This window comes from Mytilus californianus, unplaced genomic scaffold (assembly GCF_021869535.1).
Source record: "Mytilus californianus isolate M0D057914Y unplaced genomic scaffold, xbMytCali1.0.p SCAF_8, whole genome shotgun sequence".
NCBI classification, from domain to species: domain Eukaryota; kingdom Metazoa; phylum Mollusca; class Bivalvia; order Mytilida; family Mytilidae; genus Mytilus; species Mytilus californianus.
In genome coordinates, this window is record NW_026262734.1 from 104,169,808 (window position 1) to 104,196,940 (window position 27,133).

General features: G+C 31.4%; 1 protein-coding gene across 1 annotated transcript in view; it reads left to right on the plus strand.

Moving 5' to 3' along the window:
• LOC127712411 (uncharacterized) overlaps positions 1-26,794 on the plus strand; it is a 41,749-nt gene extending 14,955 nt beyond the window's left edge. Inside the window, exons 3-11 of the mRNA XM_052218847.1 lie at positions 2,825-3,004; positions 3,521-3,817; positions 6,794-7,108; positions 14,093-14,205; positions 16,141-16,200; positions 20,127-20,328; positions 23,474-23,539; positions 23,812-23,880; positions 25,746-26,794. Of these exons, the coding sequence (XP_052074807.1) occupies positions 2,836-3,004; positions 3,521-3,817; positions 6,794-7,108; positions 14,093-14,205; positions 16,141-16,200; positions 20,127-20,328; positions 23,474-23,539; positions 23,812-23,880; positions 25,746-25,822 (1,368 nt within the window). The 5' untranslated portion in view covers positions 2,825-2,835 and the 3' untranslated portion in view covers positions 25,823-26,794. The remainder of the gene's footprint in view (positions 1-2,824; positions 3,005-3,520; positions 3,818-6,793; positions 7,109-14,092; positions 14,206-16,140; positions 16,201-20,126; positions 20,329-23,473; positions 23,540-23,811; positions 23,881-25,745) is intronic.
• The last annotated feature ends 339 nt before the right edge of the window (positions 26,795-27,133 follow it).

Consider the following 27,133-nt stretch of genomic DNA (forward strand, 5'->3'; position numbering starts at 1 on the left):
TAGGAATGGAAATGGGAAATGTATCAAGGAGACAACAACCCGACCAAAGAGCAGAAAACAGCTTAAGGCCATCAATGGGTCTTCGACTCAAAATCCCGCACCTGGACACAGGCTTCAACTGGCTCCTAAAGTAAAATGCGTACTAGTTCAGTGAAAATGAACGTCATACTAAACTCCAAAACATATGAATACACTAAAATTAAAAAAAAACATACAAGACTTACAAAGAACAGAGGCTCCTGACTTTGGACAGACACAGCAGGGTTAAACATGTTTTTTGAGACCGCAACCCTCCCATATACCTCTAGCCAATGCAGAATACACAAACACAAATCAATACTTACTGTGAAACTCAGTTTAACAGAAGTCCGAGTCCGATGTTAGAATAGGTAACAAAATGAAACTAAGCAAAATGACAAGGATACGTAAATAACAAAGGATTACTAGCAGTTACTGACATACCAGTTCCTGACTATCATATGAAAATCAAGCACTAACGATCCCGTTAGGGGATGAGTATCATACCATCATAAAATATAAGAGAAGCACATAACCCGTATCATGCAAACGGCTGTTTTTAGAATACATGTGTTCAATTCCGATGCAAAGACGCTATGAGTGAATCAATATTAATAGCAAAATATGCCATCTTTAATTACTTGACAACAGTATATCCTATATATTATTAACCCTATTCCTTCTGAATAAGTCTGTTAAAAAGTTTGGTTAGCTTTTGAGGTGAATGCCGACATTTTTGTGCTTTGTATAGAATATTACCAAACAAGATTAGATGTGAAATACCTGATCATATAAGATGTCTACATGTTGATTATATTTACGAATGATGTTCTTGTACCAATGATAAAATTAGCAAATGTTTTGACTAGTTTGTGATTTCAAAAACCTGGTGTTATACTTTAGTAATACAGAGATTTCTTTCATTAAAATCAAATACGTTGTTACATACACGAGCGAATCGAACAAAATGAGATATATAAACACCATAAGATGGTGACAATGGAACGTCACCATCTGAAAATGAATAAATTACAATAGGAAATGAAAAATCATCGCTTTTACCATAAATGTTGGTATTAAGCTTCTTGCTAAAGATATAGATGTCAAGATCCAGGAGAGGGCAGTGTACATTGTTAGTATTAGCTTTATTTAAGGTCAGTTCGGCAGGATAAATCTCTTTATTGTATATACTGAAGTCGTCATTACTGAGAACCAATATATCATTCAAATATCTTACAGTGTTATTAAATTTTTGCATCAGATGTTGTTTCCATGGGTCTTTGCCGATTGTAGTCATGCATTGTAACTCATAACAATACAGAAACAGGTCCGCAATAAGTGATACACAGTTAGTCCCCAATGTGTATATAATATATTCCGCCAATACGACTTTTCGGCTTAAACATGTTATATAGTGGATTATTTTCAAATGTTAATTTTGAATCTCAAATGGGTATTTTAACAGCAGTTATTTTGTCTAGAAATCAAATTGGAAGCCGTAATATAAATGTGTCAGACATCTTTCATAAATATTTATTACTCAGGTATATCATAATTTCATATTACTTTTTCAGCCTCCTTTTACGAGATACTTTTTTTTTATTCCGGACGTAAAAAAAAGGTTGCCTAATCATCTCTTCCTATTCAACAATTATACTATTTTTCTGCTGACTTAATTAAGATGTAACATCTCGAAAATATTTCTAGTTTGAACCGGAACACATTGTATCGATCAATATATTCGTGAAGATGACGATAAAACGTTGGTAATGCCGATTTAAGCAATACTATCATCAGAGCCTATGTAATGATATTTGGTATGATTGTCAATGATAGTTCAATGAAGTGGGTAAACGGAATAAAAGGTCACTTTAGGGCCTCCAACAGGGAAAAGAAATGTTTAAAAAAGTGTTTCTCGTTTCTCGTTTTTTATTTAGATTAGACCGTTGGTTTTCCCTTTTGAATGGGTTTACACTAGTCATTTTTTGGGCCCTTTATAGCTTACTGTTCGGTGTGAGCTAAGGCTCCGTGTTGAAGACCGTACTTTGACCTATAATGGTTTTTCTTTTTAAAATTGTGACTTGAATGGAGAGTTGTCTCATTGGCACTCATACCACACTTCTTATATCCATCTACCGACAACTAATGGTCTCATTTACAACATATTTACCAATGAACCACAGTCTTCTGACTTCGGAAATATGAAAATATAATGAGTCGGGATTTAAAATGTTTGTGAGCGCCCAATCCTCTCCTAATCTGGGACAGTGATGTAATAGCAACAATATGCACACACTATACAATCAGTTACAATTATCGGTATCTACTTTTGATTTCCATTGTTAAGTATGAATTCTTGTTCTTATGTAATCCAGATCAAGCTCACCATTAGGAGGAAATGATAAGTACTCATTTGAGTATTAACTGTTTGGTTTGTCAGAATCAACCAACGAAACTTAACAGAAATGCTGTTGAACAATAACTTAAAAAGCAATTTCCTCTGTGTATTTATTTTGAGATTAGTTTGATTCTTACCAAACACAAATTCAAAAAAAATTTGAAAATGATACAATCTACTAAATCCAACAAACATTTTAATTTATCGAAGATCATGATTTATTGACATACATTTATACAAACACTTATGTCAGAGTACTCGAAAACTACCAACGATTCATATATCATAACAACTAGTTTTTAGCGACAAATGGGCAATCTTAATTTATTTAATTTAAGACCTGACTTAGGAATATCACGTATTATGTGGATGATATTATACATAACAAAATATTTAAATTGATTTCAGCACAAGTAGATATGACTGGCTCCATATTGATAAGTGATTTTGGAAGATGTTTTGGAAAATTCCAAAAACAATGGAAAATGCACTTCAATGGAACAGCAGACACTTTATCATTAGAAATTCTTAGAATGAACAGCAGTGATTTTAGTGAATTCATATGTAAATGTGGCGAAGACGATCAAGGTAAACATGTGAAAATAAAAACAATTCTGAGTTAAATCTGATTATACATTTCAGCTATGTTTCTCTAGCAGTCTCTTCTTTCTTGAAATACACGACAGCGTGATGTATTATTTTTTATCTGCTAGTAAAATTCATTTCATCGTAAATTAACGACACCATTTTATCAAGAAAGTCATAATCACTAGCAAAAATGAACTTGATTCAAACAAACTAAAACAAAATGCAGATTGCCTAATGGCCTTCGTGCGATTGTACAACTCAATGCCGCAAAATAGTTAGAATTGGTATTCCTCTTTGTGTTTAACTTAAAAACTACTGTTTTCCCATTTTAATGTCAAATATCGTTTTTCAAAAATAAGCTTCAGAACACGAAATCATACCTTTTCTGAATATTGCACAGAATATATCACATTGTTTCAAAAAATTGTGTCAATAACATTTAGATTTAAAAAAAAAATAGTTTCTGTATTCTTGTATGTAGCAGCCATGAATCAATTACTGTATAATCCATTTCAGTGTCTTGGCTACTTATTAATGAGGCTGTTGTAATGCAAAAAAACATAATCTTGACATGTTTATATAGCAAAACGAAATGCACAAATACCGATATAAAATCCTGGCGGGTTGGAAAACACTGTGAACTTTTGTGCCTAAATGGTATATGTCAGAATATCAACAAATATAAGATGACTATTTATCAAAATGCCATGCGTTTTGTCTTGGAAATATTCGATGTAAATAGCCTGGACCTGGAACAGTCCTATACCTGCACGTGTGGAAAATTCAAAAAGAAAAATGACATACATCTCAAAGGTAAACAAGATAATGTTTTCATATGTAGTTAGATATGATAGAACAGCTTTTGCCTCTATGGAATCTATCTGCAACTTTGCAGTTGATAAGTTTAAAAATACAAATACGTCAAGAATTTGTTTAAGCAAACATTTTTAACTATGTATAAGATTTTATTGCTTTTGTGCAACTGCTTTATAAATCCCAAAAAAATGCAATCACGTAAAACGCACAATCATGACACCAACTGAGAAAATAACAAAATGTTAACGGCAAAATTGCATTAGAGTACAGAAAATTTAATGGGAAAAGGAAAACTTTGTATTCTTAGCAGTGATAAAACAATAGGTGGAGGCTTTAATTAAATCTTTATTTTTAAAAAGTTGATTCAAGCGTACGATCTGTATTGTTTTTTCATCAGTTAAAGGCAAATAATGTTTAAAAAATATATAATGTGTAAACACGTTAATCATTAGATATATAGATCAACAAATGTTGGTAATATTGATAATTAAGATTCTTCATAGACACTAAAACTTGAATTAAATGTTAATTTACTCTTGTGATACGTCAATAGTGTTCAGGAGTTGCCCCCTTGGTATAATTTTCCAATTCAAACAGGTTTTGCGAATCGGCGCGTTTGTTTTCCCCTTGAACAAATTCACCATTACCCTTTTACATATAATCATTCGATTTCATTTTAAAAATAATTACTAAATTCATAAATTTTATAGATTTATATATTCATAATTCGTTTATCAAAGACATATATTTTTAACTCTATTTATTATTATTTTTCAAAAGATCAAAAAGATTAAATACCAGTAAAAAAATACTTTAATAATTCTAAAAATAGTATTTCACTAAGTTTGTAGTATTTTATACCCTCACTGGTTGTCACTGTGAATTAAAACCCCGTAGTAGTTTGCTATATTGTCTGATTGGGCGAACTACTCCATAAGAAATTGTAGTGCATCTGCCAGGAAGTAACCTATGTTTTGTTTATTATCTATGCCGTTTTTTTTGTAATTCAAATTATAATTTTTACAAAATGATAACTTGTACAGAACATATATATATATATATATATATATATATATATATATATATATGTTCTGTACAAGTTATCATTTTGTAAAAATTATAATTTGAATTACAAAAAAAACGGCATAGATAATATATATATATATATATAATTTGCGAATTGGTGTCACGATATCTCAGTAGCATGAGTTCGAATCCCGGCAAGGGAAGAACTGAAAACTTTACAGATCTAACATTGTTGGGCTGATGTTTAGACGAGTTGTATATACAGAATGTACACAGCCATGTATCACCATCACTGCTGGTGATCCGATGGATAAATCTGTTGTAGAGTTGTCACTGATTCAGACGTACTTATAAATATAATTTGAAAATATATATATATAATTTTTGCACCTCATGTTTGTGGTATACCATCTTTTCCGCAAGTTAATTGGTTTTTTTTTGGAATTAATTAATATTAAGATCCATTTTGTTACATCTGGTGATCTATTTATTTGGCAATCGCCAATGACAGTCAGCAGGGTTTAAGAACATCCGTTGTTCGACCTGTTAGTCAAATGTGTTTTGTTAAAATATACAAATATTACTATTATCATTTTTATTCTAACGGAATAAAAATATCTACGGGGGAAATTTTTAATGAAATTATTAATTCTGCAACAATTTAATATTTTAATGACACGACAAGGAGCACTAAACACATGATGCTTGACAAAATCTCAGATTTTCTCAAAATTACTTTTAAGTCTTTTCATTTACAGTCAATATTTCTAGTTTTCGATTAATTCTCGTATTTCAGAACATACAAACTGAATTATTGTAAAATTGGTTCCTGCACTTAATGTCAATGTAATATTACACAATGAGCGTTCAATATCAGACTATCAACCAATGTTTTCTTAATAAAATTTTACATATAAAAAAAAAATTTAAAATGCCGTATTGTGTTTACTGTTACTTTTAATTTAGCTGTAAATTTTTTACATTACACATGTTTTATTTATCATCTGTTTTCATGGTGTCCGTCTGGTATAAACTGTTATAAACTGATTTCAGTATCCCCTTATCTCCAACATCGTTGATCCTACTACTTGTAAAAACATACATTGGTTCCAACCTTGTATTTATAAAATTATCCCAATTTAAATGGGGCGGACATATTGTCTTAATTAATTTGTTAAACTTGATTTCCCAAAGACATGTACATGTGTGCTTTGAAACCCCCTTCCTCCACCACCAGCACCAACACCACACACACACAATCACAACCATGTGTACATAGCACCACAACAACCACTGTCTTTCCAAACTTCAAATCTATTTCATATGTTTAAATGAGAAATTATGATTGTATCCTACATTAGTATGATTAGTCAAGTGAACTTTTTTGATAAAAGACTCAAACACGATATATATATTTCCCGGAAACTGATGCCGATGTATTGATTGTAAATGCATACATATGAACTTTAAACTTACTAGATATGACCTGGTATCAACTATACATATATTTAGTAAATGCACGCACTAAATTAATGTTCGAAGCTCTTGAATAATCATGACAATTGCATAATTTCAAATGTTCACTGATAGCTGTTATCTGCTCTTTGGTCGGATTGTTGTCTCTTTGACATATTCCCCATTTCCATTTTCAATTTTATAAGGATACGGTTGTAAAACTGATATCACACACTCCCTTTTAATTGATACAAACAAATTAATTGATATTTTATTTATGTCCGTAGTCATTTATTACATGGTGTTTTGTTAACTATGTACACCTGAACAGGTATTGACTATTTCGTCATATATTGCACATGCAACATTTTTTGTTTGAGTTATTCATATGCTTTTGTTGATGATAATTTCCAAAAAAAATTGCCTTTTCTCTTACTTTTGGATATGACTTTTTTCAACTTTATTTCCTGCATTCCTTTTTATATATTACAGTAAAATGGAGTGAACAGACTGTCCCGGCTATTTTTGGAGAAAAATATTTATTAAACTGTGAATATCTCTATGATAATTCGTTTTCTGTCCATTTCTGTTTTTCAACTTGGAGATCGGACAAAACTGACAAAATCCTGTGTCAAAGCCGTGTTTGTTTCGATGAAAAATACAAAAATACTGTGAAAAGGATCCCTAAATCTAAAGAAATCTTTACACTGGAAATTAAGAACTTTTCGGAGTTGGATGTCAGAGAATATACATGTTCTTGTGACTTTTCGTCATTCACTAAACATATAGAAGTATATAAGTATATGAGTAAGTATCAATATAATAATAGATAGAAATCGACCTTATGCAAATGAGTATCAATACGTCTGGTAACCTATTTCGGGTTGACAAAATCTGTATACAGAGTATACTGTTTGCTAAATTAAATAAAAACCTTACCAAAAAGAGCAAAATTCATCTTTTATTTTGTAATTGAATGTTCCAAAATCTATCAAAGTCTTATACATGTACATGTATCCGTGCAGTTGCATAAGGTTGATTTCTATTTGACGCAGCTCATATGTAGAAATAGGTATCGTTAAGTGGTTCTGTAGTTAAATAACAAATAACTATGTATGAATTTATGATACCAATATCCATCATTCATTTGACAGAACAAGTATCAAATGGTCATTGCTGAAAGTGCTGGTTATGAGGTGAAGGTTGTGTCTTCAAACCCGAGCAACGCGGAAAACTAAATGCTAGTGAAATTTGCTGATTATTTCAGTTAGACATGCAATAATGAAGCATTGAAGAACAAACCTGCCGGGTGAAATCACGAAATAAAAATTAAAGTCTGAAAATATATCAACAAATACAAAAAAAACAACCTCTTTCATTAATTTCAAAACAAAAGATCAACTGAACAAGCATGTTTAAAGTACCAGGCGCATTATTCTATACGATAGATAGCTTTGCAGCAATATGCGTGGCCATGGTAAGAGAAAATTCACATATCGACTGCATAACTTTTTCAATGGAATAACAAAATTTGAAGGCATATTTACTTCACATAACATTCGTATTGTAAAGAATAAATATATTTGTAAGATTAGATCACATCTTACATATCTTACATCAAACACGATAAACGTTATACACCCGATTACCAACAAGAAAAACAGAGTCACAGTCTAAAACATTTGAAAAGAAACGATATTGCGGTATAATTCAAAGAAACAAGTCAATACATTCAGACACCCTTAACAAGAGGAAAAGATCAGTGTTTAATATCTCAAAGTAGATATTTATACAAACATACATATTAACACTTAATTAGAAGATTCGTATTTTATTTAACGTTTCATCTTGCGAAATATGTGTGTTCTTACATTTTTTAATTATGACTTATTTGTTCTTGATATAATACCTGTTATGTCGTGTTCCATCGTCTGTTAAACCATCATAAATACAGATAAAAATCGACACACATGACATGAAGTCCAGTAGGAGCGACAACAACAACGTCGACAGGGACGGCATCTTTAGTACACGTATTGCTAATTTAATGTCACAAACTAAGTTTTCTTTGTTTAGCGATCAAGATGCTGTATTTCAGGAAATTAAAAGTTTTATAACAAATGAGAATTGGATATTGCTTGACTTCAGCTCGAGTTAATTAATTTCAATAAAATAATAAACGAGCCTTAGGCGAGTTTATTGTCACTATATTAATTATAAAACAAAAGCTCATATCAAGCGATATCAAATTATCATGCGCTGTTGAACTTACTAATCTTATGCTCAACACTTTTTTTTAAATAAACTATTCATGCGAATCGTTGACATACTCTTTTGCACATGCACCAGTTAGACTTCATATGACCTTTTTCGTATTTAATCTTCAACATCAGACATTTCGAAACTTTTTGTACGCTTCAGAATGTAATATAATTTTACAAATAGAAGATTTTCATGTGAAAATTGAAGTGTTTTGTATTATATTGAAGAAATCAAGATATATCCGTTGCCATACTCTATCTTTTCGTATCTTTATTACCTCTTTTTCATTTTTTTCCGGATTTCCCCATATAAAATTAACTAACTAGATACATATCGTTATATTATTAATTCGTATATTTTAACTAATTTGATTCGCTCAGGGATAGTCACATGTTAAACTATATTTTCGAAGGTAGATAGAAAACGGCGGATAGCAAAAGTGATATTGCACGGTTATTTTTAGAATATCTAAAAACCGATATATTTTAGGACGTCATCTAATGAATTTCATGACATGATATTGTTGAAAGTTTTTAAAAAGTGTATAGTGATGATCGAGAAAAAAAAATCTTAAAAAACATAAGATGTACAAAAAATTACATAAAAAATAATTGAAGTTTTAAATGATATCGTGTTATTGTCAAGGTGGCAATATGATACATGTATCTATAGAATTCAAACAAAATCAAATGATCGAAAAAAAGAAAATATAATGCACTTACGATTTTGATACAAATATGATCGGAAATTAATAATATAACAATTATAGCATTTGTATGAGATCAATACAGGATATATTGACCCAAAGAAGTATATCGACCTCGGACTTCGTCCTCAGTCAATATCCTTCTTTCAGGTCAATATATCCCTGTATCGAACTCAAACAAAGGCTATAATTGTATATTAGGTCACTATGATACTAATAATATTGAGTCTTTCAGTCAATTTCTAGACTTTTAAACTAAAGTTTATTAAGTTCTGTTCAGACAATTTGATTGCAGTCAGTTTAGTACTATTCAGTAGCTATACAGGAATTCAGTATGAGGTTGAGGTTTAATATCATTTATTGAAGATATATATAAGAAGATGTGGTATGAGTGCCAATGAGACAACTCTCCATCCAAGTCAAAATTTATAAAAGTAAACCATTATAGGTCAAAGTACGGTCTTCAACACGGAGCCTTGGCTCACACCGAACAGCAAGCTGTAAAGGGTCCCAAAAAAATTACTAGTGTAAAGCCATTCAAACGGGAAAACCAAAGGTCTAATCTATATAAAAAACGAGAAACGAGAAACACTTATGAACCACATCAACAAACGACAATACTGATCATCAGATTCAGAAGAGTCTGAATACGGATTGATTAGATATAAGAAGATGTGGTATGAGTGCCTTGACTCACACCGAACCGCAAGCATACTTTGATTGACTTTATTCAAATAGTCTAAACCGTACTTTTTACGTACGAATTAACTACAATTGATAAGTCGGACAATTGACAGAAAGACTTAAATAATATACTGCTCAGTCTTATGAGAGAAGGTAAGATACTATTGATCACATTGGATCAAAATTGGTTTAGTAGTTTTGTCTAGTATTTCTGAAACTTTTCTAAAAGATCCGATTCACGATTTCTACGAACCGATATTGACAACTCAAGGTGGGGAAAAATGAAAAAGAGGTAATAATGATACGAAAAAATATGGCAACGGATATCTCTTGATTTCTTTATTTCTCTTGCGCTGTTGAACTTATTAATCTCATGCTCAAATGTAATTGTTCATTTACGTATGACGAAATTTTATTTTACCTGGGTTTTTGACTAATACAATAAATGAGTATCAATGCATAATGGACTACTTCGTGTTTGCAATTCAACCAAGAACACGTGTCATTTGCTGAAATACAACACATTTTTTATGCATTGCGGGACAAAAAAATTCGCTTAGTTTTTCATTTTTTGTATCTTCATTTATAGTCTGTGACATGAAGTGTTCGTTCCATGCTCAGATTAAAGGATTGTTGTTTCTATGGAAGGAAACTAGTGTTTGAATTACCCGACATATAGCCATTAATATTATTGATGATTAAATGAAGATTTCAGATATTCGCCCACAAAACAGAAACGAAACAACAGTGAAAAACACAATAATTCATAAAATGAACTTTCATTAAGATAGTTAGAAAATAAGGGATCCTGGAACTTTGAATCGGTTCGTTAAAAGGTGGAGTTAGACATGTTAGAGTGTGTCAAATATTAAATGGGGTAAATAAAATGTCCCAGCTTTTCACATAATTGATGTAATGATATTGTACCTAATTTTATGATTAAGTCATTAACATTGGAAAGGGTATGCATTTATTACTTTGTCTCTAAGAAACGAACACAAACACTTTTCCGGAAGATTGATTTTTCATTATCTTGAAAAGAGATATTTACTATAGAACTATGAGTAATATTTATATATTCATAATTTGACAGGTACGATATATGTATAAAACCTATATAAACTATTATTATTTATCAAAACTGTTCAAAATATATCTTAATTCTTGTCTGATAATGTAAACACAATCTATTATAATTGCTTTTTGGCATAATTCATTTTTTTTTTGATTTTTTGAGAATGCTGAATGTGCTGAACTTACGATTAGATAAGATTCTAATAAACAGTTTACATTTGAATCTCATTTTCCATACAATTTGAATCTCATTCAAAGTTTGTACGATCACGGAAAATAATTGAATTAAATTGGATTAAAATAATAACAGACACTCTATCCTCTCGGTCTCAATGATAACATCATGGGATTTTTTGGTAATATATCAAGAACCGATCCTGTTAACATTTTGGATATAGTTTCTAAAACTGTTCGTAAAAACCGTTCTCATGGACGTAGAAAAAATCACAACGAAAGAAAATTTTGAACCAACATTACAAATATTTCGGACCTAATTTCTATTTCAAAAAACAACGGCAGACATTATCTGTTAACCAAGCTATGTTCTTTACCTGTAAATAAATTACATAAAATTTTAGAAGATTGCAACACAATTCCATATTGCAGTCCTAAGTATGAAATTGTTCAAATTATAATTGCATATTGTTATTCTAATCTGTTTCCCAAAATTGATCGCCTTGAAGATCATAAAAAACATTTTATTAAAATCAAATATGTCAATAAAGGTTTTGATTTTGTAAATATTGCCGGTATTTTTAATGATCATTCTGTTAAAGAGCAAATTCCAGGATATTTTGATAATACTGAACTCCCTCTTATTTGTTATTTTTTTCAAAAAACCTACCCGGAAATATGTGTTTAATTATAGCCAAGTGTGTAAAGATGTAAATATCAGTGACAATGCATCTACGTCATGAAACTGCAGTAGTTCCGAGTACATTTATGGCCCCAGTTTCCACGTTATAACAGGAGACCTTAACATCGTTCGTGACCGAGAGTTGAAATCATTTCTCAGTAAAGGACCAAAAAATTGTCCTCCGTCAATTATTAATTGGAATGAGTGTCGTAACATCATCCACGACTCACTCTCTACTTACTGCTTGGAATGGACAAATGAGAAAAAACTGACAAGAAATCCTTGGACTCTTTTAAATTCAGTAATGCACATAGTTGATCCACGTATACAACATTTTAAAGAACACTTTACTCATAACAACAACCTTCCATAATAACCCTATTTATCGTATCAAACATAAACTAAAAGAACTCGCCAAGGAATTTGTTTTTGTCCCGGCTGATAAGGCTGCTAATAATATCATAATTGTTTGACGTAAATTTTACATTGATGTTCTACAAAAGGAAATCACAAATTCACCAACATTCCAACTGACTCCATTTTCGGAAAATGACATCTGTAACAAACATAAACTTTTAGCTACTTCTTTACAAGCAGAACCAATGCAAACACAATGAAAGTTCCAACTATGTACTGGCTTTCGAAGCTGCACAAAACACCTTACAAATATAGATTTATTTCGTCTTCAAGCCATTGTTCCACTACTAAACTGTCTATTCTACTTACTAGTACACTTGGTACAATAAAAAACATGATAAAAAATTGATCAAATAAGGCCTTTGAAAATAGTGGAATTAATTACTTTTGGAGTGTCAAAAATTCGTTGGAAGTACTTGATAAATTGCATGCTTATATTGGTGATTTTGAATCGTATCAAAGTTTTGACTTTTCTACCCTATATACCACTTTGCCTCATATTCTTATTAAGAAAAAAATTCACACACATAATCAAATGGAAATTCAAAAAGTCAGAATGCGAATATATATGTTCAAACTCTTTTAGGTCATTTTTTAGTAACAACACACAAAAGAACTATGCTAATTGGACCTGCTTTGATACTATAACTGCCCTTGATTTTTTACTATATAACATTTTTGTTCGCTTTGGAGATTCCGTATATTGTCAAGTTATCGGAATTCAAATGGGGACTAACTATGCACCACTTATTGCAGACCTGTTTCTGTATTGTAATGAGTTACAATTTATGACTAAAATCAGCAAAGACCCATCGAAACTACATCTGATACAAAAATTTAATAATACTTTTAGATATTTGGATGATATATTGACTCTCAATAATGATGACTTCAGTATGTACACTAAAGAGCTTTATCCTGTTGAACTAACTTTAAATAAAGCTAAAACTAACAATGAACACTGCCTTTTCCTGGATCTTGATATCAATATCATTAACGGGAAGCTTAATACCAAAATTTATGACAAAAGAGATGATGTTTCATTTCCTATTGTTAATTATCCATTTGTAGATGGTGACGTTCCCTTGTCACCATCTTATGGTGTTTATATATCTCAACTTGTTGTTATATTGCTGACTTGGTACAGGCATTTCCTTATGTAGAAAATGATGGCTTCAACCTGGGTTTTTTAACTAGCTAAACCTCTCACTTGTATGACAGTCATATGAATTCCATTATAATGAAAACAATGTGAGAGCAGAACTAACGAACATAATAAGCAAAAACAGAAATAGGGTACAGCAGTCTACATTGTGCTTTTATCTCACCTTTTAAACTTCTCATTATCATATTGCTCTAAATAATACATACAATGCATCCCTGTGCGCATTCATAACGATGTCTTGTCTAGAAGGAAAGAAGGTAAACTTTTGAAGCTGTTACTCATGTTTACAAAAATACGAACGCTACTGTAGAAGTATATTGACTTCGTGAATTATAAAGACATGCTTTGACCGTCATGAAAACGCCGCAATTGTTAAATTATAGCATCATTGTATTGAAAAGCTGTACATTTACTTTTCAATAATGATCATTTATACTTTGTTTGATTCACTTCTAACATCCTTTGAAGCTTTGTTGACAAACAGTGACAAGAAAAGGAAAATAAAAGCAATACAAATGTTGTTGTACCGCCCATTGACCAGATACATTCCTTTGATATAAAATATCATTTTGATATTGTACCAGACTTTCAGACGTGTTCACTAATGTTACGGATTTTGGATTTCAGATATGCCAGAAAACTTCAATAGATCTGCTGAGTACAAAGCAAAACAAGTCGAGATACATATATCAACTAAGAAGGTGTTTCCCATGCTTAAATGTAACACAACATATTATGAAGTGAGTTTACACGATTGTTCTTTCAATATGTGATGACAGTAAGTTAATTATCTTATTATTTAAAATATATCTAAGGAATAGATTACGAAAAAGAACTAGCATGACTAGATAATGCAAAATAAAGAATTTGTTACTGATAAAAGAAAAGAATTTACCCAAACCAAACACTAATCTGTTCCTGGGACTTAGTTAATAATTGATCTGTTCCTAGTTAGTGATTCGTCTGCAGCTGCGCTCGAATAAATAAAATAATTCAAAAGAACAAATGAAGTACGAATTTGAAGAGCACTAAGGACAATTTAAGGGGGATTGCATTTTTATTGATTGTAACAAAGGTTGGTCTTTTGTTCTTTTATTTTATTACGCGCGATATGTAGGGATAAAATATCAATAGAAAAATACCGTGATAAACTCAATATCAATTCAAACCCCCTATAAATTATTTCTATTCAAATAGAACTAATGAAGTCGTTTTCGAATCGACGCGCTCTAGATGAGGAATATATCACTGTTCCAAAAAATTATAACACTATTAATAGTGACGGAAAAGACGAAGAAAACTAATTAAGTAACATCTTTAACATACTTAGATAGCATCGAAAGATTTAACTGAAGTAGGATATTCATGGAGATGTCATACATGTATGTGCTTCTATCAGAAAATATGGGTTTAGTTCTTTTTTGTTGCATTAAACACGCACTGAAATGTAGCTTACAACCTAAGAATGTGTAAAAGTAGTATCACTTATGTTAAAGAGGTGGCGTCTGTTAAGGATTTCTTGAATGTACCAAGACGATGTATGCCGTATTTTTATTTTTTATTTATGTTTAATATTTTTTAATTATAACATGCCCGTTTCCATATTGGCCCTGGTATCATCCCGAAACTCCCATATCAGCCGGAGGCTTTAGGGGGAGGCCGATATGGTTCGATGGATGATACTATGGCCAATATAGAAAAGACATGTTATAATCTATTTATCACATATTCAAGTTCTGCAGAAAAGAGAAAGAACTATTTGATAGACCACAACAGGTCAAATTTAAAAACATTTATCATATTTTCCATTATTTTCTCTTTCATTTAACTAATACATATTTATTATTTCCCCTTATTTTGAAATATGGTTATACACAAAAACGACCATTTGGCATAACTGGGGTTAAATCAATAATAGTTGGTTGGACATTGATAATAGCAGAATTCTCATAATTTACAATACTAGTTCGCAATTGTCGTTAAGGACGCAATGACGTCACGTCATTTGGAATCGGGGCACAATAACCAATAACCACTTTTTCCCCCGGCCAGCAATATGAGTAGGACAATTTTGCGGTTATTACATATGCAAAACCGAATGTTTTCCTAACCAATATGTGATAATAATTGATTATGATTATATATACAGTCGCTATATAACAGAAAGAATAGAAAAAAGTATGAATGACACTACTAGATGTATCTTTTCATTTTTGTTGTTCTCCCGCAGTTGTTGTAGAATTGAAAATTTGAATAAATACGTTGATTTAAATTCATAAATAGTCAAGCATTTTATTTGGAGAATTGTAACGCAGTTTAAATCAATTCCTTGCTGACAAATGAACAAATCATGACAGATTCGAAAAAAATATTTTAGTTGAATAATGAATAATGAGATCGCTTCAACGCATTTAAAACGGAATAAACATAACTGTCGTACAAATGGGAGGTTCAGCTAGCTATTATACCAGGTTTAACTAACCATTTCCTTTGGGAAATTCCTGTACCAAGTCAAGAATAGAGCAGTCGTTTTTTTTAAATTTTTTTACACCTTTGAATGATAGGGTTATACTTTTGTCAGTTTTTGTGGTTTCTCTTTTTTTGAATTTCAGCTCGGTATTATACTTACTACTTATTCTGAAAAAAAGGAGTTAGCTTTTCCTTATTTATTTCAGACTTTTTCCAAATGCAACAATCCTATCTTTTGCAATCAATACAGTTCATCAGGAATAAAGGTAAGCGAAAGACGGAGACAGATAACCAAGTTTATTCTGATTGGATATTGTTTTATGTCTTATCGTTTGCAGTTTTAATTCTATTTTTTTTTCTATTCGTATGTAAAAGTAAAGATAATTATTCACCAAGTTCATTTATATGATTTTAGTTTAAAGCAACTATATAAATATAATAGTCAATGATTTTTCCACGAGGGCGCTGGATCGTTACGAGTAACGATACATGTACACAATAAATAAATTATATAAACGCCTAAAAAGTGTACACAACAACACCAATAACAAAAAACTATAAATGTAGTTATTTATAAATATTTCGGATAACAGATATCCTTCATCAGTAAATATGATTGTGATGTTGAATGAATCATATATCAGTCTACTTAGATTAAACTATAACAATCTTGAAATTTATACAATATATAATTTATTGTATAATATATATATATGTAAAGTGCCTAGAAAATCAACCTAACAATGTTAGAGTAGATTTGATTCTTTACTTCCTTCCCGTCCGGGGCTGAAACCTGTACTTTTCACTTCATACTTTTACGACAACACCGCCTAGCATTGCGCATACACCTTATCCCCTCCTCAAACTATAGCTGATAAAAATAAGCTTTCGTGTCGGGAGGTGTTACATTCTCGTAGGAATTAAACAAGGACATCTAGACACAATACACAACGTATTTTTAAGTGTACAGAAATGATCATTTACTCATCTCTTTAGTATAATTACAGGATGCTGTTCTATTTTTAGAAGCATACAATCACTGCAAATTTATATATATGTATGTCGGCCTATGTGTAGTGACAACTGTAAATTATACCTTGTCCATCGGATTTCTTATGATTAAGAAATACCAGGCTTTAAAATATTTATAAAATGCCTAGAAAATCAACCTAACAATGTTAGAGTAGATTTGATTCTTTACTTCCTCCCCTCCGGGGCTGGAACCTGTACTTTTCACTTCATACTTCTACGACAACACCGCCTAGTAATGCGCAGACACCTTATCCCCTCCTCTAACTAAAGCTGATAAAAATCAGCTGTTGTTTCGGGAGGTGTTACCTTCTCGTAGGAATTAAACAAGGACATCTAGACGCAATACACAAAGTATTTTTAAGTGTACAGAAATGATCATCTACTCATCTCTTTAGTATAATTACAGGATGCTGTTCTATTTTTAGAAGCATGCAATCACTGTAAATTTATATATATGTATGTCTGCCTACACTGTATTCCTGTCATGTAGTGTTGTCATTTTAGCAGTATTTTCAACATTGCCAATAAGCGCGAGGTTTTACTAGCCATAAAACCAGGTTCAACCCACCAATTTCCCTAAAAATGTTCTGTACCAAGTCAGAAATATGGCATTTGTTATCGAATAGTGCGTTTTTATGTATGTTGCAATTTGGCGTTTGTTTCTGTCGCACTTCAGTGTTTCTGTTGTTCCGTTGATTTCCTCTTATAGTTGATGTGTTTCCCTCGGATTTAGTTTGTAACCCGGATTTGTTTTGACTTTTGGACAGCGGTATACTACTGCTGCCTTTATTAAGCATTTTAAGGGGAATATATTATATATAGAAATGTTTTCTATATCTAAATATCATAAACAGTATTAAATTGAGAATGGAAATGGGGTATGTGTCAAAGAGACAACAACTCGACCAAAGAGCAGAAAACAGCCGAAGGCCAACAATGGGTCTTCAATACAGCGAAAAAATCCCGCACCCGGCAAATACGTTTTTTGTTTGTTGCCTAAAAGTATTGTTTAAATCGTTTTAGGTGAAGGTTAATAAAGCAAAAATAAATGTCACGTGATCTAAAAGTAGTATTGCATGTGCAATAAGTAATTAACTAATGCAAATTGTATGAAGTTAAGAATTCAACTTTCACAGAAAGACATTTAAATCAAAAGGGGGCATTCATGGAAAATGAGTAACAAATGTTTCAGTGGTGTTGACATTTCAGCAGTGTTTTTTTCTCTTTAAAAGTATAATGTGCTTAACGAAGGATCATGGATTTCAGTGCATTTTCACAGATTTTGTAAAAAAATGAACATGGCAAATTATTAAATGTTAATGCATATAATATATGAATAATCAATCATTGTGCGTTCACAAATATATATATTTTAATAACGGCTTACAAACCCTGTTTTCTTTCCGTACTGTGTTTACCTTTTCTGCACGAAATTAACCTCCTGGTAAAATCAACCAATGTTAAATAATACGGGGATTTATAATCAACACGGTGGGTTGATAGTTAGAGTTATTTCAATTTCATTTAATATGAGCAATATTCGACATGATATACGATATTACTACAATTTATTGCAATTCATTTTTATAATAATTGTGTGTTTGTAATTTATTAAACAAAAGAACAATAAGAAGCAAATACATGTGAAATTAGCGTTCGGTTCAGTATTCGTTATTCAATATTCAATATCGAACCGAATGTAGCAACCGGTTGAATATTGTGTATAGAATGGCAAATAATGAAGCGGCCGCAAATCTTAAAGGCATACGGTGCAAAGTTGGCAATCAGATATTATAAATCAGATGAAACTGACAAGGCAATGGTCATAAAGAAAAAATGATCCGTCTATATGAAACTCATCAATTGCACTTTATTCAAAACAGTTGAATCTAAATCAATAACGGAGTTTAAGAGCATTTCAAATAAAAATTATAAAAGGTTGTACCAAACACGTCTAATGCAATATATGCCAGTCGACGGAAAACCTTATTATTTCAAATGATTCAACATTTTAAAGACCAGGGATGAACTTATGTGATCTGAAAGGGTTATAATTTAATCTGAACAATTAACATTAATCGTGTTTCTTGTTGCAAGTAAAACTACGGTTACGGGTTTAGATCAGCAATGCCACATTTACTTAAAGGTTCACAGGCTTGTGGCTACAACAAATGAACCATTATTTTGATTTTTTTTTTGTCAAACATACTGCTTAACAATCAAGTCATGATGTCGTTTGTCAACGTTTGAAGTGTTGATTTTAACTTTGCCATTTTTAAACCTTGATGCTGCAATTTTCTCTCCATTATCTTTAGAAAATTGCTGTACTAGTACAGTTATTTTTCAGTCGATCCGTCGGTTGATAAAGTCGAGCGTTTGGTTCTGTCAGCTTTTATGACCTTCACACACTTGGAGTTCAGGATTTTTGTTAAACATTTTAATGAAGTCATGATAAGTATCGATTTGGAAATAAACACTCCATAAGCTCAACTGAAATGGTATGTTAACACTGGACATATGTTTGGTTAGAAGTTTTCACGTGACCTTCATTATCAATTACTACATGTAAGTCAATGTTTGGAGCGGACGTCACTGTAATTGTGATTGCCTTTGTAAAGTTCTTTTTGATAAGTGCTGTCCATATAGTGACTTAACTGTAGTAAAAGGTTATCAAATAAACATTGGGATGTGAAGCTGAAGGCAAATACCAGTTTCCTTTTCTTTTTTTGAGAAGTTTCTGTTTGAAATTTATTATTTTTGATGATCTTTAGTTTCAATGTTGTGTTTTAAATATATTTATTTATATTTTGATCATTTTTCGCCATGGCATTATTACTTTTTTTTTTTAACCTATGAGTTTGAATATCCCCTCAGGATCTTTTGCCTCTCTTTTTGAAGTATTAATCGATGTATGCTTACCACACCAACGAGTGCATTTTTGGTATTTTTCTAACCGATAGGAAACAATCAATATCCGTCAACTCATCATTGTACGCAGTTCCAGTGATCACGGCCGGAAAAGAACGGAACTCACAATCTTGTCATACCATAGTATATACCTGAGTGATAAATGAATAAGCAAATGTCAGTTCCAATATATATACAACACTGTGTCAATTTCCACTTAGAATTTTACATATTCTTTTTGTTTAAATTTCAGCATGTAGAGGAAATTCTGCAACAACAAGATTCATTTAAAGTGTCAAACTTCACGTTTTATAAAGCAGACAGTGTTTTAATTGTCGATACGAATGAAATAACTTGCAGTACTATAACACTGCAAGTAAAATGTCATGTAGGCAGTAGACCGTTTTCTTTTTCAGTATCAGCTGCAGTTGATTGTAACTCTCTCCAAACTATTGGTGAGTCTTCCTTTTTCTTCATTTATCAAACATTTATTAAGTTTAGATTATGTGGTAGTATTGCTAACTGTTGACCAAAATACCATAAATGAATATGGTAACCAGCTTTCAACAATGAGCAAAATATATACCGTAAGGCAAAAGTATTAACGATATCACTTTACTGCACCACATGCGCATCTCGATAATAAACGTCTATTAAATTATCCTTAAGGTAAGCAAATTAAAAAACCTAAAACAAACGTTGAAAGGCTGATGCACAAAAGGTACCTGCAGTAAAGCCATATTCAATTAAGGAGTCCGAGCTTTACCTGACGGAGACAACTCCTTTATTAAAAACTTATAAATTTATACCTTTAAAATGTATATATAAGGCTCCAGAGAATCAACTCTAAAATAATTCAAAATGGAAACGACATGGTGTGGGTTTTTTTTTACTGAAACTAATACCAAAGTATTGCAGACAGCAACATATGTCACCATCGGAATACAGTAGCCTGGTATAGGACAAAGACAAAAGAATGTGTTAGGTTTCGAACAAATATGTGGCATATCGAACCCTCACTGACATGGGACAGTGATATTATCCCACCACATAAGACAAAATATAACTGGTGGAACGGGCTTGAAATATCAAATCGGAACTAAGCATAAACACAGTTAAGAAAAAGAAGACAAAACGTACCTATACGAGAGTATTAAAACTATCTGAAAGTGAGTTTAACATCTTCTTACCATTCTGGAGCACCTGATACCACCCTCACTTTTAGTTGGGTTCGTGGTGCTCAGTCTTTAGTTTTATGTGTTGTGTTTTGTTTACTGTTGTTTGTCAGTTGGTCTTTCTTTTTTAGCCATGACATTGTCAGTTTGTTTTCAACTTATGAGATTAAACGTTCCTTTGATTTCTTTCGCCTCTTCTTTAAAGCATAATTTCAACAAATAAATAAACCATATTTCACAAGATTAACAATTCAACCATTTCAAATCAAACGGAATTAGTTTAAATGCGTCATACGCAGTACATGCAGTATGGATGAAGTATTTTCTTGTGCGACGCCAACATGATAGTATCGTCATGATATAAGACCATTCGTGTTAACATGTCAAGAAAGGAAATATTCTTGGATCTGCCTACTGATTCAAAGTCTCATTAGACCTGCCTATTCGAATATAAAATATTTAAAATAGGTTTTCAATTGGCAAAATGACACAACACGGAGTACAGATTGAATGCTTGCAATTAAAAACGCCAATAAAAAAATCTAATGTATATACCAATCCTATCAATAGAATACTTTTCTAAATGTATGCATATTCTATATAATTCACAAACATCAAATTATAATTGCACTGTATGAATGTATCTCTTTCAATGTGCCATAAAGCTCATACAAGGCATTTAATTGTAACAACAACTTAACCCTTCCCTTACAAAAATGTCATACTGTGTGACCAAATAAATTATCAAAAATTTTTATGTTGGATGCTGCCGAGATCAACACCTGGTGACAAAAGCACATTTAAATATGTTGATAGCTTCAAGAACACTACTTACATGAATAAGGTCTTTTAAACTACAAATTTCATATTAGTCTGTTAAAAGTAAATATGTTTTAAAAAAACATTAGGAAGAGTCGTTATTTGTGTCACGTGTAAAGTCTGTGAGTTAAATGAGAGATACAGATAAATCTGTATCATTTGTCTTTATCTCTGTTTTTCTAACTTAATGCAATTATGTTATTACACTTCTTAAATCTAACAGTCATATGGAATGACGTTCTTGAAATCTAAATGTTATCAAAATTACGGAACCAATGCATGCAGATATACTAAACTAAGTCTTGCATGCACGTTTTTTTATAACTGACAAAAAGAAATTTCTTTCAATGCTTGTTGATCGCAAGCTAAGTAACTTTCGAGTTTGTTGCCGAATTTTACCGGATCGAGACATTGATAAAAAATAAAAACGGAGCACATGGAAAACGTGCCAGATGAGTGAATTAAAAGAGCTATGACATTGGTTTTTATGTTTTCCATGCGTTCCCATTTGTTAAGTTAACTATTTCTTAACAGTTGTAACATGATTAACTATGTTAAATTTGTACTTTAAGAATCTGTTATTGCTACATATGTATTTATCTTCAAGAGTACAGCTGTTCACATTCTTTCATCACGGCTTTCCCCCTAGCACTTGCGCTGTGCGGTGGTCGAAGTTATAAGAAGAAGTCCCGTAGTTAAGGTTACTGCATAAGGAAAAATATCGGCGAATTAGTGTCTGGGAAGTCAATAATTCAATATCGGTACATTTATGTAGATTTGGATAATGCAAAGGATTTTTCTTTAAAAATAAAAGGTTCACGTTCACTTTTTTAGAGTAAAACTTAGACATTCAGGTATATAAACATATCCAGCTTTTTTTCAATTTGAAATGTCATATGACTTTAAGGTGGCTGGGGTGTCTTCCTTCATCTTGGATTTTGAAGTAGCAGATAATAATTGGTCTAGATCTTTAATGAAATGTGCAAATTCAGAGAGTAGTATGAAATTCATGTGTAAGACGTGTAATGTTAATATAGAAAATTATGTGTTTTAACATATTTACGGCTGTATTTTCTAAAAAAACTCAATATTTTTGTTTGATTAATTTTTTCCAACTTTTCCAAATAAGGGGAGATAAATCAAATAGTATGGGAGATAACTCAGATAAAGTAATTTTATGACAGAAAGTGTTGTGAATTTACCTATTTTAATATGTAGCAAGAAAACAATTACGGTGACCCTATTTTTTCTTTTTCTTATCTGAAAGCATGTTATAAGAGCTATCTTCTCACATTTTATCTTAAAAGTCTATGGTGTAGTTTTCTTTTCATCACACAAAATTGGATTTTCCATGCATAATCTATACAAAATCTGACAATTTTGCACAACCTGTAGCATGAAAAAAAATCCGGTGATTCATGCTTTTTATTATAATTTTCATAAAAGCATGATTAAAACTTCATTTTGACAAATTATTAAAAAGTTCTATGGATTTTAATTAAGACGCCTCAGCCACCGTTAGTTCATTCACAAAATGAAAAATTTCTTCAATTTTGTGATTCATTAACTTTAATCACAATTCTAACTATGAATTATATTTGAACAGGGATTTACAAAATATACATTTATGGAGGATCTTTCATCCTGTTTGTCGTCTTGATTATATTCTGTCGTAAGTATAAGAGTAGTGTTTTCAATATTTTCAATTCACTTGTTCATTGTTTTTTGCAATGAAACCTGAAGCAGATTATAAAATGTAGCTCCTTGCCAAGTTAATCTTTTGCGATCTAGACGGCTCTGCTTAGTTTTAAAGTGTTAACTTTTCATTTGATGGTAAAAATCATAATGGATAACTGTTATTCCAAACATTGTGCACTCGGAAATAACCATCGAAGGTTTAACGGTGTTATTCGATAATTGTAATGTTTCTTATTTTATTTTTAGGTAAATTGAACATACGAAGAAAACGGAGACCATTATGCAATTTATTTAAACTTATCTGTACTTGCTGTAGTAAGTGTTTTATCTACGGTCCCAGAAATTAAATAAAAAGCGTTGTATTAGTTGTTTATTTTACTTTGAATTAAACTTAGATTTGTGTTTTTAATCCTGAATTTAAAGACAGAATGTTTGTAATATTTTTTTCTTATATAAATACAGTCACAGTACACAACGACTTTCATGAACAGTAATTCTAATACCACAGATACAGTATAATCTGCCTCATACTTTGACTAGCATTTAAAATTTCACCCTTCTGTCAGAGAAGATTATTTTACAACAAAAGAGAAAATTTCAGCTTTCCATTTGTAAACTTTCAATTTTATGTAACACTATTCCAGCAGTGTCTATGCATAAGATATACACCTATCATGATTCCCTAAGGCTTTATTTATAACGGGTTGCTGTTGACATGGAAGCTATTAAACCAATGATTTCTATGCCATCCCTTCGACAAATGAGGGGACGTTATGGTATATTTGTATCATAGAAGGCCAGGGATATGTCCCACTGGTCGTAACCTTTATTTCGTTCTCTTTTCGTCGATTGGGATTGCACCGAATTAGACTCAACACCGACGGATTTATTATAAAGAACATATTCTGTTAATACAAAGAACCTATAAATCTTCGCCTTTGGTTTGTAGGTTTCGTATTATTCGTTTCTGAAACCTTGAGGTAATATGTCGTAAATTGTTGTCTTTTAGACAATGAAGATGACGGATGGTTGTTTATCGTCCTGCTGCAAATTAACATGCACATTCAGGACGATTTTTCAGACGATCACCGTGGCTTATATATATAATTATATATTGACCAAAACTTCAACTTACTATCGACATATTTTCGCAGTCGTAGATACCAGAATAGTGGTATAATCTGTAATTTTGGATCGTGTATTATTTGCGATTGTGAAGTTTTGCCTAAATGTGAATTTGGCTGACGGGTGAAGCATACAAAATCCTACGATATAGGGTAAAATATTTTCCCCAATAACACCCATTTTTCTTTTCATAAAAGACGTCAATAGCTCATAAAAGTTTATTTACCAAAACTTATGCAGATTCTTGATTTTGTTTCTTTCGATTTGAGACCCAAATAATACCAATGCGAATATAAGGTAAAAGTCCGAGTCAGCCTTTTCCCGCCATTTTTTAGAACTGTAATATCTCGAAAAGGAGCTCCATAACCTATCAATATTTGTAGCTGATTTTGTTCCTTAACTAATGCTTTTTCGACTTATAATATCAATTTTAATTTCTTGACTTTTAAAATTTCACCAAAGTACATCCTTAAGGTCACACTTTTTATTTTCTGAATTCTCATTTTTCATGAATATTAAGTGGGATTTTAAAAAACTGTACCATTGAATTAGTAAAATTGATGCCTTCATTCGAGGAAGTATGAATAATTTTTAAATGTCTAGTGCCACTTATAAGTTGATTACGGTTATTTGTTGTACACTTCACCTGCAGTTAATAAAGAGCAGTTTAAACATTTTCATTGCCATTTATTCATCCTTTAGAACTGAAACATGATAAACTGTTGGAAAGTGTCAGACAATAACTTCACTGGCGAAAAACTGAGCAGTACTGGAATACCACACAGAAAACATCAAAATAACAGCGTTGTCTCTTTTAAGACTTTAAATATTTTGATGATACATTTTTTGAAACAAAATATTCATAATCTCCATATGACATTCTTTAGGACACTTTTAAGTCAACGATAAACTGATTATCTGTAAACAAATAGTTTATATGTTTAATTACAACTGAGAAAGTAATTCAATCTAATGAGGATGGTCAGATGACAAAATCGTGTGCATAATTGTAAGAAACAATTAAGACTATTTAAATATTATTAAATTTATTGCAGGTTTAAAAGGAAAGAGAAAGCACAAACGTAACGAAGATGAATATAAATCTCAGGAAATAGAACAATTACAAACATGAGGCAATTTTGCGATTGGCGTAAACAACAAAATCATTTAATCATGTTGATGATTATGAGGATACCCATATATGCTAATTCGTTTAATCCTTATTACTTTTGCATACTTGTGAAATTGATGATGTACTTATCGAGATTTGTTTTTCTTCTTTTCCAGTTGTTACCAATATGGCTTACGTGTTTCAAAAAAATATTTCCGTGGTAACGGACAGTATTTTGTAAAAGAAAAAAAAATCTTTTATTGAGTTTTGTTGATATGACATATTGTTGTCAAATTTGTATTAAAAGACCACTTTTGAGTTATGTCCTTCATCGGAAAAGTTTTCAATTATTCGCGCCTTTATGACGTCATTTACAAGAAAGAAAGGAGCACCTGTATTAGTGCACTTTTAAGTTCAACAAGCGTCTTCGTGATCGTTATTATGTAGGATTAACTAAAAATAAAGTTTGTTCCGAAGGTACTTAATCTCAATTTCCTAATGACAGCAGTGCTGATTGTTAATGATAAGAATTCTTTTTTGCCGAATAATTCATGCAATGTAGCATCCTATTTAGCAACTGCTCGCTCAACATTGAAAAGAAGTGATGATGCCCCTAAATGCATAAATGATGTTCACTAAAACTAAAGTTTTTGACGGAAATGCAACTAACTCGAAAGTGGTCTATTGAAATAAGTATTTTACCTTTTGAACAAAAATGCGTCCGTTTTTAAAAAAATCAGATCTTCTCTGCTTAATTTTAAGTGTAATCTGCTACTACATTGTGACAATCTAAACTTCGAAATGACCAACAGGCAGTTATCACTTGAGTGCAATGTCCAAAAAGAAGTTTAAGAATTTGACCAAATGCATTTTGAATATAAAGAAGAATTAAAAACAAACACTCGATTGAGAAACAAAAACACAAAATGTTTCGGTAAACTGTCGTAAAGTATGACTGGATGTATTGTTCTAATTTGCAACAGTAAACCATGTTATAGCCAATTTTTAATTTCATTTTCATTTTTAACTCGTGTAACAAGATGGTTGTCATACTATTTGTCATATCTTTGACTTAAAATTTTCAATATATATATCTTTGGTATCTTCTATCTCTCCATTTCGTTTGTCACTAGTGGAGTCGGATTTGCCCATCCGTCCAGTCAAACTAAGATATACTTAGTATCCATTCGATTTTTTTTTATATTAGGTTTTTCTATATAATATTTTACAAAGTATCTTTGTTAATTGGACTATGTGACTGTTGTTAATTTTGTATATATGCACGATAACTCTTTGTCAACCGATGCGAAGGTAAGGTGTAAATTGCTCCGT